Source organism: Silene latifolia, chromosome Y (genome assembly GCF_048544455.1).
Source record: "Silene latifolia isolate original U9 population chromosome Y, ASM4854445v1, whole genome shotgun sequence".
NCBI classification, from domain to species: Eukaryota; Viridiplantae; Streptophyta; class Magnoliopsida; order Caryophyllales; family Caryophyllaceae; genus Silene; species Silene latifolia.
The window spans coordinates 44,714,813-44,727,293 of record NC_133538.1 but is presented as its reverse complement, the minus strand read 5'-3'; the positions used below and the strand labels follow the sequence as shown (position 1 = coordinate 44,727,293).

The window sequence follows — 12,481 nt, the reverse complement described above, 5'->3', positions numbered from 1 at the left end:
ACAGGTCAAGGTCGTTCGCAGTGACAATGGGAATGAATTTAATCACATGGCGGATTATTTTTTACAGCAGGGTATCCAATTTCAGACATCTTGCGTCGGCACGCCTCAACAAAATGGGCGGGTCGAACGTAAGCATCGTCATATTCTCAATGTCGCACGTGCCTTACTGTTTCAAGGTAATCTCCCTACAAAATTTTGGGGTGAATGTATACTTACTGCCGCATATTTAATTAATCGGACACCCTCCACTGTTTTGGCTAATAAAACGCCCTATGAGGTTTTGCTTGGGGTCCAACCTTCTTATGTCAATTTACGAGTATTTGGGTGCCTTTGTTTTGTTCACAATCAAAAAACTCGGGGAGATAAATTTGAGCCTCGCAGTCGTCGATGCGTTTTTCTCGGATACCCTCATAATAAGAAGGGCTGGAAAGTTTATGATCTTGAGACGGACACTTTTCTTGTCTCCCGTGATGTCCACTTCTATGAGGACAAATTCCCATTTAATGATTCCAGCACTCCTATTCCCCCACTTGAACCCACGGACATTCTTTATGATGATGACTTGAACACCTCCTCGCAAGCATCTCCTACGACCACCGGTTCCACCACGCCTACTCCCACTCCGACTCCTGGTCCTCTCCCGACCGAAGAGCCCACACCGGACCCTGAGCCGCCTGGTCAGGAAGCCCCAGCTATGACGGAAATGGGCCGTGGTCACCGGGTCAAAATTCCGAATTCTAGAATGCGTGATTATGTTCTCAATAGCACCGACAGTCCACCTTCACCTAGCTCACCGACATCTCCTCCGTCATCTTCAGGTACTCCTTACGCTTTAGCGAATTTTGTTAATTGTCATAAATTCTCTAGTCGGCATCGTTCTTTTCTTGCAGCTGTCACTGCCGGCATCGAACCTCCATCATTTCACGTTGCCATTCGTGATGATGGTTGGTGTAAAGCTATGCAGGAAGAAATTAATGCCCTCGAAAACAATGGAACTTGGGAATTGTCTGATCTCCCCCCCGCTAAGAAAGCTCTTGGTTGTCGTTGGGTCTATAAAATCAAATATAAGTCCGATGGCACTATTGAAAGGCTCAAAGCTCGTTTGGTTGTGTTTGGCAATCATCAAATTGAAGGGATCGATTATGGGGAAACGTTTGCTCCCGTCGTTAAGATGGTTACCATACGCACTTTTCTAGCTGTAGCTGCTGTCAAGAAATGGGAGTTGCATCAAATGGATGTGCACAATGCTTTCTTACATGGGGATTTGAATGAAGAAGTATATATGAAACTCCCCCCCGGGTTCCATCGTGGGCATGTTGGCAAGGTGTGTCGCCTAAAGAAGTCGTTATATGGTCTTCGTCAGGCACCTCGCTGCTGGTTTTCCAAGTTGGCCGGTGCCTTACGTGAATATGGGTTCCGTCACTCTTATTCGGACTACTCGCTCTTTACTTATTCACGTGATGAGGTACGTTTACATGTTCTTATTTATGTCGACGATCTTGTTATCGCTGGCAATGACTCACCCTCCATCACGGCATTTAAGGACTATTTGAGTCGCTGTTTTCACATGAAGGATTTGGGACCGCTAAAATATTTCCTTGGTCTCGAAGTTGCTCGAAGTGTTGATGGTATTTATTTGAACCAAAGGAAATACACTCTCGATATTATAACCGAGACCGGCCTTTTGGGAGCTAAGCCTGCTTCCACACCCATGGAAATTAATCATAAACTAAGCACTGATAATAGCTCCTTCTTGCTCGAACCCGACCGTTATCGCCGCTTGGTTGGTCGCTTAGTGTACTTGGCCGTCACTCGGCCAGATTTGTCCTTTGCTGTACATGTCCTTTCTCAATTTCTCAAGCACCCTCGTACGGCTCATATGGAGGCCGCCTTACGCGTAGTGCGTTATCTTAAAGGAAGTCCGGGACAGGGCGTTTTACTTCGGTCTGACAGTGCTCTAACGGTGTCCGGATGGTGCGATTCTGATTGGGGAACCTGCTCCTTGTCGCGTCGATCCGTCACGGGCTGGTTTGTGTTTCTTGGTGACTCTCCGGTCTCTTGGAAAACTAAGAAACAACAAACGGTCTCCCTTTCTTCCAGTGAAGCTGAGTATCGCTCAATGGCCGCACTTGTCTGTGAATTAAAATGGCTAAAAGGTCTCCTTACTACCTTGGATGTTACACTCTCCACTCCTATGCGTCTGTACTGCGATAATCAATCTGCCATCCACCTTGCTCAGAACCCGGTTTTCCACGAAAGAACGAAGCACATTGAAATTGACTGTCACTTTGTCCGTGACGCTATCACCGAAGGCCTTGTAAAACCGTACCATGTGCCCACTAATGAACAGATTGCGGACATCTTTACAAAGCCTTTGGGTGTTAGCCAATTCCACTATCTTCTTCGCAAACTGGGCATTCTCGACCTCCATGCTCCAGTTTGAGGGGGGGTATTAGGCGAGATATTAGCCCATATAATATCTCGTCATATCTTAGTTAATATGTCAATGATTTAGTCAATATCAGTTTTGATATGATCCTAATTTATAGGATATTCTGTACTATATAAACCTTGTTATTCTAATGAGAAAGGCAAGCTTGGACGATACAATTCGTAACACATTTGATTCGCCGATCTTAATTCCGTCAGTGTTTGGACTGTTTTCTGGTGATGATATGCTTATTTGGTCTATGACAATTTGTTTGCAACCAAAGAGGTGGAAATGAGTGCTTTGACTGTTGATTAGTTTCACCAATTGTGCTCTCGAATTTGTGATAAATGTGAATCTTAGCAGCTGAAAAACATAAACAGTAAATAACTTAGTTCATTTAAGTAAAAAAAAAAAAAAAAGCCATGTAAATAATTGCGCTTTGAATTACATGGCATTTTGAAATTGATTTTAATACAATTTGTTTTAACAAAACCGTTTTAACAAAGGGCCCAAAATAATTATTCAATTCTTAGTTTTATTTTGCTTATTTATATTTTTCCCGATAAAGTAAAGAAACTAGGTTGAACCTTTAGGATACACCAACCAATTTTATTTTTTGGATAAGTGAGATAAGTTGAAGTCATCGATCTACTTCCAAACCATCTCGAAATAGTTAGACATGAATGTCCAACAGAGGCCATAAAATCAGCAATGTTATTGGTCTCACTAAAGTAATGTTTAATAACTATTTCTTCGAATATACTTGTTATCTTTGTAGAGTACACGTTATTCAACCTATGAAAAAAATGTGTGTAAAATTATTGTAAGACCATTTGAGAGCGAGAGGATTACCGTTGGAAGGCCGGGAGCAGCCTGTTTTGGTGGGCCTTGACCATCAAAAACTCCTCCATTTAAAGTCAATCCATCAATATACTGAAATTCGATCAAAGAATCGCCTCTTAGGCCCTGTGGGCCCTTTAAAGTGCCTGAATTATGGAACTCAATTGGGCCCCTGCATGGGCCTTTCAATATTACCGGGTTAACCAAGTAAGTAGCTGAAGGGACTTCCAATTTGCTTCCGCCCTTCCAATTGCATGCATCACCCCATGCTTTCAACAAAGCCTGTCATTTATTTACTCATTAAAAAAAATGCAATAATAAAGCGTCAACGAGTAATACTAAGTTTCAAGACCACATTTTTGTATGCATTAATGCGTAAGACCGATCCTACTATGTAAAACTCCATATAACAGAGACTAGTAAGATCGATCTTGTATGTACATGTAAAAAGGTGGTATTAAAATTCGATAACACAATCATAAGTGATGCTATCTCATTTTCCTTCATATATAATATTTTAAAAACGGAATTTTCTCATAAAATGGATTAACGTGAGATTGTTTGTCAATTTGCTCATAATGTATTTACTTCGTGACATACGCACTATTTTACGTAAATGAATGAAAGATGTAAGAACAAGGTTTTTTTAAGGGTTTTGCTCTAAGATTACAATTTGTATTTTGATTTTTAATTACTTCAAATAGATAACAATTCACCGATACAGTTTAAGACAATTTGATACAGTTGACAAATCTAAGAACCCTTTTGAAAATTCCCAGAAAACATCCACCATTGCATTCCTTAACATACGTACAATAGAATGATTACTTATTTTTTCAATGTTTTTTACATTATGTCTATAAAATAAAATAAAATTACCTGACTGATATCGACATTTCCACCTTGAACAGCACCATAATCTTTCAAATTGAAAACCTTAGTATCACATTCTCCAGGTGTGAAGGAAATAGTGGCTAAGAGCAATATATAAACAAAAAACATGGCTTTCATTCTATATTTCATGTATGTATACTAACAAAATGATGAAATTATAGAATGACTTTTCACCTTCATATGTCTACATATTTATATTAATGAATGTAGTAAAGTTTAATAAAACCATAAATTGTAGAAAACCCTTTAATATTTATGATTTTATTAGTAAGGATAATGATATTATACACCTATTTTAAGATACTGAGGTTTTAATCTATAAGTAAATCCATATTGTATGAGATTTTTTAGCAAACATTGTGTGATGTAATAATAATTTCTGATTTGAGAGTGAAGTGAGGAGCACACTTTTAGGACATTCTAAAGCAGTTGTATAGCAATCTTATATAGGAGCAATGGAGTATATATAAAACTGGGTTGAAGCGTTTTGGATGCGCCACGTGTCAACTCAGCCTTAAATATAAGTATTAATTACAGCTTAACATTAAAGATAAACATAATAAATGCTACATAAATCTCAGCAAAATATATTATAATTTAATAAATTTTATTATAAAATTACATTAAATAATTACGGTGATTTGATACTGAATTTATTAAAAAATTATTTTGATAAAAAATCTAAAATGTAAATAATTACGTTCTTTGCGGAAAAATGCTTCAAATTGAGTATAATTTTCATGTTGGAATATTTTTATTTGTAGGGATGATTAAAGTGAGTTGAGAAACTTATAAAACTTAAACCATTAAATCCTAAGAAAAATATATTTGGAAGAGTCATTGTATTTCTTAAAACCATAACTTAAAGAAAACTACTAAAAGATAAGTTTTTATGTGGGAATGAAAAAAAATATATTGCAAAAAATTGAATACATGTGAGATTTCCATAGGTTTAAATAGTGATAACGAGTATGTATGTACACAGTGATCGAGAATGCATTTGAATAATCAAAACAAAAGTGTTCCGGGTGTGATTACGGAGCAGATTTGTTACCACGTAAGCTTGTAGAATGGTGACTTTGCTCGACTCTTCCTTTCGGCCTCTCCTGAAATAATGAACAAACTGAGGGCTCGGCTTGGCACTGAGCGAACTCACTCCGACGCTCAAGTCAGTAAACTTAAAAGGGATTAAGTTGTGTGTTACTTGGCACAAAGTATATTGTAGAGAGATAAGGGAGTTTATACCAGATTAGTGTGTTTAACTGATTATTTTCGGATCCTTTCCTCAATGAGGTTTGAGGAGTATTTATAGACTTTCACCTTTTGTCACGTAGTGGCCAAGTGGCAGAGCAGGTGGAAAGACTGTTCTACCCTCGGCCGAGGGACCCATGGCAGGCCGGCGGGCCCTGTTGACTCCATGCCGAGGGGTCTTGGATGTGAGTACGCGGATGTGTATCCTGGCTAGTTAGTTGCCTGGCCGAGACCCAAGTGACAGGCCGACAGGCTGCGTCGGTTAGGCTGTCTAAGACGTTGACTTGCTGTGGATATCTTTGACCTTGCTCAATATGTTGACTCGGTCGGGGTGCGAATATGCCCCATTAATTTGCCCCAGCGTAGTCTATGCCGTGGTATGGACCTTCGATGAGTGTTGAGCGTATTCTGCGCAAGTACAATATTCTCGCCGGCTTCTTCTTCCTCGGCTTGGTTCTCGCTTAGGCCGTATCAGTATCCCCCTCCACATGGATGTGTAAAGGGCATCAAATGTGGAAAAGAAAATGGCGCTGGCCGAGACCGAGGTTGTGAGTGCCGTGTGCTTTTGATTGCCCCCAGCCGGTGCTGCCAAGCTTGTTTGAACAGCGGGCCGTTTGGCAAGTAGATACCAAGGATCGTGTTGAAGAATATACGTCGATTGGCATTCTGTCAAGGAGCGTGTTGAAGAAGTTTGGTAACTGTTTGTCGATTGACATTCCATGGCTGGATGCTTGACACGTGGCTCGGCGTTGATTGGTTGACGTTTCATGGGCTTTGCTCTGATTGGTCGGATTGAGTGGGCTTTGCTCTATAAATAAGGCAGTTACCCCCTCATTTTGGCCTTCCAAACTTCATTTTCTCAAAAATTTCCTCTCGTTTCGTTTTTCTTTCGCAGAGTTCCTTTCACTTTCTAATTTCTCGAAGCGTTACTCGGTGTAACATTTCCTTCCAAGGTAATCAAACAAATTCTTCAATCTTTTTTCTTGTTAAATATTCGTTGTCATGTCTTCTGCTGATGCCGGACCTAGTAATCCTGCGCCGGGGGGTTCCCCGTCGCGCCCTGATGAAGAGGAGGCACTGGCCGCCATCCCGACAAGGTCCGGGGGCCTTAGGTCTCCTTCTCCTGAGGTTGATCCCAAATTTCTGGAGAGTTTCGAGGATGATGATGATGGTGATGATGACGGTGATGATGTTGATGATGATGGTGATGATGAGGAAAGGACTCATTCCGATGAGGAGAGGCCGCATCTCTTGGATCACGGCGACGCCTGTAAGATCGGACCTGATCGTGCTTGGACCAACAAGTTCGCCAGTTGTTCTGGTTTTGAATTTTTCGAACATCATTTCTCCTTCGGCAGGGAGTATAGGATTGTTATTCCTAAAGAGGGTCAGGCCGTCTGTTGCCCTCCCCCGGGTTGTATCGGCGTATACATCAGACACCTGGAGTATGGGCTCCGGTTTCCTCTGAATGCATACGTTGCTGCCATAATTAAAGCAATGAACGTCGCTGTGGCACAGTTGCATCCGTTGGCCATTAGGACTATAGTTGGCTTCGTGTGGCTCTGTCTCTTTAAGAAGGAGGCCCCAACGGTGAACCTATTCCGCCGGCTTCATCACCTTCGACTGATTGTCCAAGGTGGCAAGGGGTGGTATAGCATACAGACCGAGCCGGGTTATATCACCGTCTCTAAGCTTACTTCCTGCAAGGACTGGAAGGCGCGGTGGGTATATGTTGAGGTTCCAGGGGATTATCCACTGCCCCGATCCTTCCAAAGCCGCGTCAATTTGCGGTGTGAGAGTCGGGGGGAGCGTGAGAAATATGTCTCCCGGAATAAGCTTAAGATGGACGCCTTTAGGGTCCATCTCAATGAGGACGAAAGGCGGGCAGTGAAGCTGTTTGAGGCTGAGAAGGATGGGACGCCGAAGGTATGGATGCCCCCGACGCAGATCATTCTTCAGGATGAGCTGCTCTGCCACGTCGGCCTCATACCGGCCCTCGAACAGGGTGAGTGGGGTCGGTGTGAGGCCCATCTCTGGTTTTAATGTTTCTGTTTTTGAACTTTGATTTATTTATTTTACTTAACTCTTGCTTCGTTTCCTTTGCAGACTACTTTGGCCAGGAACTGTCTGCCGAGACCCTCAAGAGGTTAGGACTTGACAAGGACGGGAAAGTTGTCGAGTTGCATCTTAAGGCCGAGACACGTGATCGCAGACCGGCCCCAAACGACCTTATGGATCGCGAGTTGAAGGTTTTGGATGCGGGGGCGGCTCAGAGGAAGATCGCCGGTAACGTGCCGCGCCGAAAGCCAAAAGCAACGTCTTCGGCGGCGACGGCGTCAACTTCAGTTCAACCTTCAATCCCTGCAGTCCAAAAGGAGAAGGTGGTGGTCGTCGATATTACCGATGAGGAGGTCACCGTGGCAGAGGAATCTCATCTCTTACGTAAGAGAAAAGAGACAACGTCTGCTGCTGCCGCTGCTGCCGCTGCTACTGCTACCGAGGCCGGCAAAGGAATGGGTCCTCCAGCCAAGAAGGCCAAGCCTGGTACAGATCTAACCTGTGGCTCGATTTAGCTTGGTTCATTAGGCGTTCCGATGACAGCTCTCCGGTATGTCGTAAATGTTGACATGGATGCTTTGTCCGATTTTTTTGTAGATCAACCGCCGCCGTCTACCGGTCCCTCTGAATGGCTATTAGAGAAGCGGCTGTGCGGACGGGTGATAAGAATGCCGTCGTCTCCTCCTCCCGAAGCCTTCCCCGCCCTTGATTAGGAAGATGTTTGGCGAAGTGGGCTGACGTGGCCGGTGCTCACTTTATGGAGTAAGAGAAGGTCATGGCTGAGGCGGCTCCTGCACTTGAACGACTTAGGCTTGAGCTTGATGCTTCTAAGCAAGAGGCCGAGAAGGCGAAGAAGGACTTCCAGGCCGCCGAAAATGATTTCCTCGCTGAGCGAAAGCTGGGGAGGATCGAGAAGGCGGTCCTAGCCGAGAGGGCCAAGGTTGAGGCTGCGGAGGCTGACGCCGCTAAGCTGCGGGAGGAGCTGGCCAAGTTTCAGCCTGCTTTCGACTTTACTGTTAAGAAGAGGGAGGAATGGAAGTCTCAGATCGGCTCGATCGAAGGCGCATCGGAACACGAGGGCCATCCTCGACGGAGGGAGAAGGACATTGAGACGCTCCAAACCGACGTCATCCCTAACATGTGCGCCCAATACCGGGACCAGGCCGAAGAAGCTGCCAGGGAAGTAATCAGAGAGCTCTTTTCTGACGGCTCTTTCCCGTGGCAAAAATTTGAACAGCTGCTTTGTAACACCCCGATTTATGAAGGAGCCTTTAGCCAGACATTCCCTAATAAACCGGACTGTTACCATCTCGGTTTCCCGAGGTAGTGAATAACAAATTAAACTCCAAGGCAAATTATATAATTACTTTAACTTAATTATTACAAAACCTCTTTTACATCAAATTACAAAGAACTAACATAATTAAAAGTGAAAGTCTTCTAAATGATGATCTAGCTACTAAGTCTTCTGCTCCAGTGTCTCACGCCCATCAAGCTCCCATCCTATCTCATAAAACTCAAATCGCTCCCCAATATTTGGATCATCACGGTGTTCACGAATACACAGGGTCAACCACGAGGTTGAGTAGGGAATACAATGAAACAACAAAATATGATATGCATGCTCCTCCGTCACCTCCATCTCCACCTCAACTCATATCTCATAACCTGAACACCCAGCCATACCGATCCATTGAGACTATATATCGACCGTAGCCGATCTGCACATTTCCTTGTTGAGGACACCAGGGCAAGTCTGCAGAACCCGCCGGGCCTTATCACAACATCATCTTCACCACACCACATCACCACAACATCCTCCATCTCCAATGCATATGAATGCTCAAAAGAAATTAATGCAACACAATATACATATCATTGAACTGATCAATCATAAAATCATGCCGGTTACCAAATGTTGTGATAACATACTCAATACGATCAATTCAGTCAATCACCTTCCAGAATATGAATCATAACATAAATCAACAAGCACGAATCAAGTCAACGTTCACAGTTTGGTCATATGAAACACAAACAAGTCAACACAATTCAACATCAACGATAATAAGTCAAGTGTATTTCCCTACCTCAAGATCTTTGAGTCAAATGGATGAGATGCTCAATAATATTCCACAGCAAATTCGCCCTCTGAAAGATAAATAAATGATAAGGGATTACTTAACTATTCCCGTTCCCAAAATAGAAGGTTACTAAAATAGAAACTTCCTAAAAATGGAAAGTTTCCTTAAATGGAAACTTCCCCGATATAGCAGTTTTCCATTTTAATCAACCCGACTCAAAACCCGTCTATAATTATTTAAAAGACTCGGGAACTAAATTAAATAACTAATACGATAAATAAAAGATTAAACGAATTATACGATTAAGAAAAACGAATCAAACATTGAACAACCTAACAACCCGACTCCCACAACCCGTGCCTTCACACTCGCCCAAACCCCTCACGCGCCGCCTGAACCACCACGACAATCACCAGGCCCGTTCCCCAGTTCGACCCAATAATTAACATATGCTCAACTCAACTCACTACTCCGTCTAACTCATTACTCCGCCTCATAATATAATACTCCATAGTAACCAGATATCGTATTCTCATCGTCGACCCTAAGACCAGTGACAAGGGGTGAGTGAACTGACGGGTAAGACCGCGAAACAATATATCAATTTCAATGTCAATCCCAATCTCATACTATATCTCAATAACCAGGGTCACCCTGGACCATAAACACAATATGGCACAACGGCCTCATAACTCAATACCAGTAACCAATCTCAATCTCAATTTCAATATCGTCAAGGTTCAAAGAACCGTGCTCAACACTTAGAGTACAAGACTCTAAGCTACTCACCTACGGGTCAAGGTCGGAGGAACGACAATTTAAACACAATACAACCAAACATATATCGGAGTAACTATAGAATTGCTCGAACGTCAATATTTATAACAATCCACATCATCTTAACAACCTCATACATTGCTCCTTTAAAAATATAAGTACTCCTTCACCATCAGCAGCAAATTTACCCAAGTTCTCTTAATATCACTAATGCACTAGCTAAATTCTTGGCACCGAAGATTACTCCCATTTGAATAATACCACTACCCTTCGACAAACACACTTTTACGGTAAAATTGACCATCCTCCATCAACTTAACTAAACTCTCATAATCTTAGGCCATCAAAGTCATCAGTTCTACGCCATCTTACCGCTAATATTATAGAAAATATGATATTGGTATTATAAATAATCGAGTAACAATTATCGCTGGCCATACTCAATAATCAATTAAGCACATATAACACAAATAAATAACAAATAAACATATAAACCCAAACAATAATAATTATAATAGGATCGGTAGAATCGTGTTACTTTAAACTGTAAAATCAACCGAAAATCATTCACAAGATATTCCGAAAAACCAATAACCCAAGGAGGACGAACTGGCGTACTAAAAATAATATAGCAAATCGATGATCGTTGGTAAAGAATGGACAACAATTTGGTCAAAGACGTCAAATTATATGAACACAATGAAGGGAGGTTGGCTATAATATTTTATAGTAGCAATAGTAAATTACAAAGATGAATGGCTGATGATGATTCACAAATAGAATTGTGGTTTGATTTGATAACGATTGAAGCAAGCTATATCAATTTGGATTGCACAAATTCTTGTTTGTGACGGCACATATCCGTCACTCTTGAGTGACGGATACCATTTTACCTCACAAAGTACCCACTTTTTCTCTCTCTGCAACACTATTCATGTGGTCCCCTTTCTCCACTAACCCATTTTGTTATCATTTTAACTCACAAAATATCCGCCACAAATGGTAACCCGTCACAAGGGAGACCAATTGTTTGGATTGTGTTCTGGCTTTATCCTTCCTTATTTTAATGAGAGGTAGGCGAGGCAGAGAAGACAGGAGAATAGGAATAAGGGTTTAAGTGAATATTTGTTAGGGTTGGTACAACTTATTATTATTAATAAGGAAGGATAAGATAGGTTCCGGTTTGATCAAATGTTATAGGACTCCAATTACTTTTCCAAATAAAGCAGTAAAATAGAATAAATAAATAAATTACTTAAAATAATAAAACAAGCTTAAAGAAAATAACCAAAATATTAGGACTATTACATGCTTGATGATAAGGTGGCTGCTGCGGAGGCAGAGGCTGCAAAGGAGGCAGAGGCGAAGAGGGCCACTGAGGAGGCTGCGGAGAAGACGGCCCATGCTGAAAAGGTGAAGGCGGCCAGGGAGGAAGCTGAGAGGGCAAAGGCAGCTGAAGCTGAAGCCGCCAAGTCGGCTTCGGCTCGCCCATCGAAGACGATCTTGCGATGTCGCCGGTGGCGAGCAAAGAACAGAGCATAGGGAGACGGGCGGTCATCACCAGGTTCACCCGGCATCTCGGATAGCTTCAGCTGTTCGGGGGCCAATTATTAAGCCTTTCCTCCCTGCCATCTTTTGGCACTTCATGTCTTATGTCTGTACCCTTTTGCCGTTCCTTCTTTTTTTTGTAAACCTTGGTAGGTAGTGTTTAGGCTATCCTTATGGGGACGGCCGTCGACTTCTTTCTTGTATTACCTGTAAACATTTTTAATAAGAGTTTGTTTATTTTGCCTCTGGCTTGGCCGAGGTCTTTTTCTCATTTTTGTCTGAGTTGTCTTCTTTCGTTATTAATTGAGCGCTTTTTTTTATTCCTTTCTACCTTCGGCTTTGGCCGAGGCAGTTAGAATGCGTATCTCAACTGTACTTGACGTTTTTAAACATGTTGGCGTGTCGGTCGCTTCCTCCACCGCCCGAGGCTGTCAGATTTGCGTTTCCCAACCGCTGTTGTGAACATGTTAGCGTATCGGTCGTTGTGTCCCCGTCACTCTCGGTCTGGCCGAGGCAATTGGGGTTACGGTGCGACAGCGTTCGTATCTGTAGACGTGTTGATCGCTTCCTCTTTCACTCTCGGCCTGGCCGAGGCGTC

At 42.5% G+C, this 12,481-nt stretch overlaps 1 protein-coding gene across 1 annotated transcript; it reads right to left on the bottom strand.

The window, feature by feature from the left end:
- Positions 1-2,560: 2,560 nt before the first annotated feature.
- LOC141627968 (polygalacturonase-like) lies at positions 2,561-4,348 on the bottom strand. Its single transcript, XM_074441162.1, has 3 exons — positions 4,151-4,348; positions 3,284-3,553; positions 2,561-2,794 (listed from the first exon to the last, which is right to left on the bottom strand). Exons 1-3 carry the CDS (start codon positions 4,292-4,294, stop codon positions 2,561-2,563), a joined length of 648 nt encoding a protein of 215 aa, XP_074297263.1. The 5' UTR covers positions 4,295-4,348.
- Positions 4,349-12,481: the final 8,133 nt, after the last annotated feature.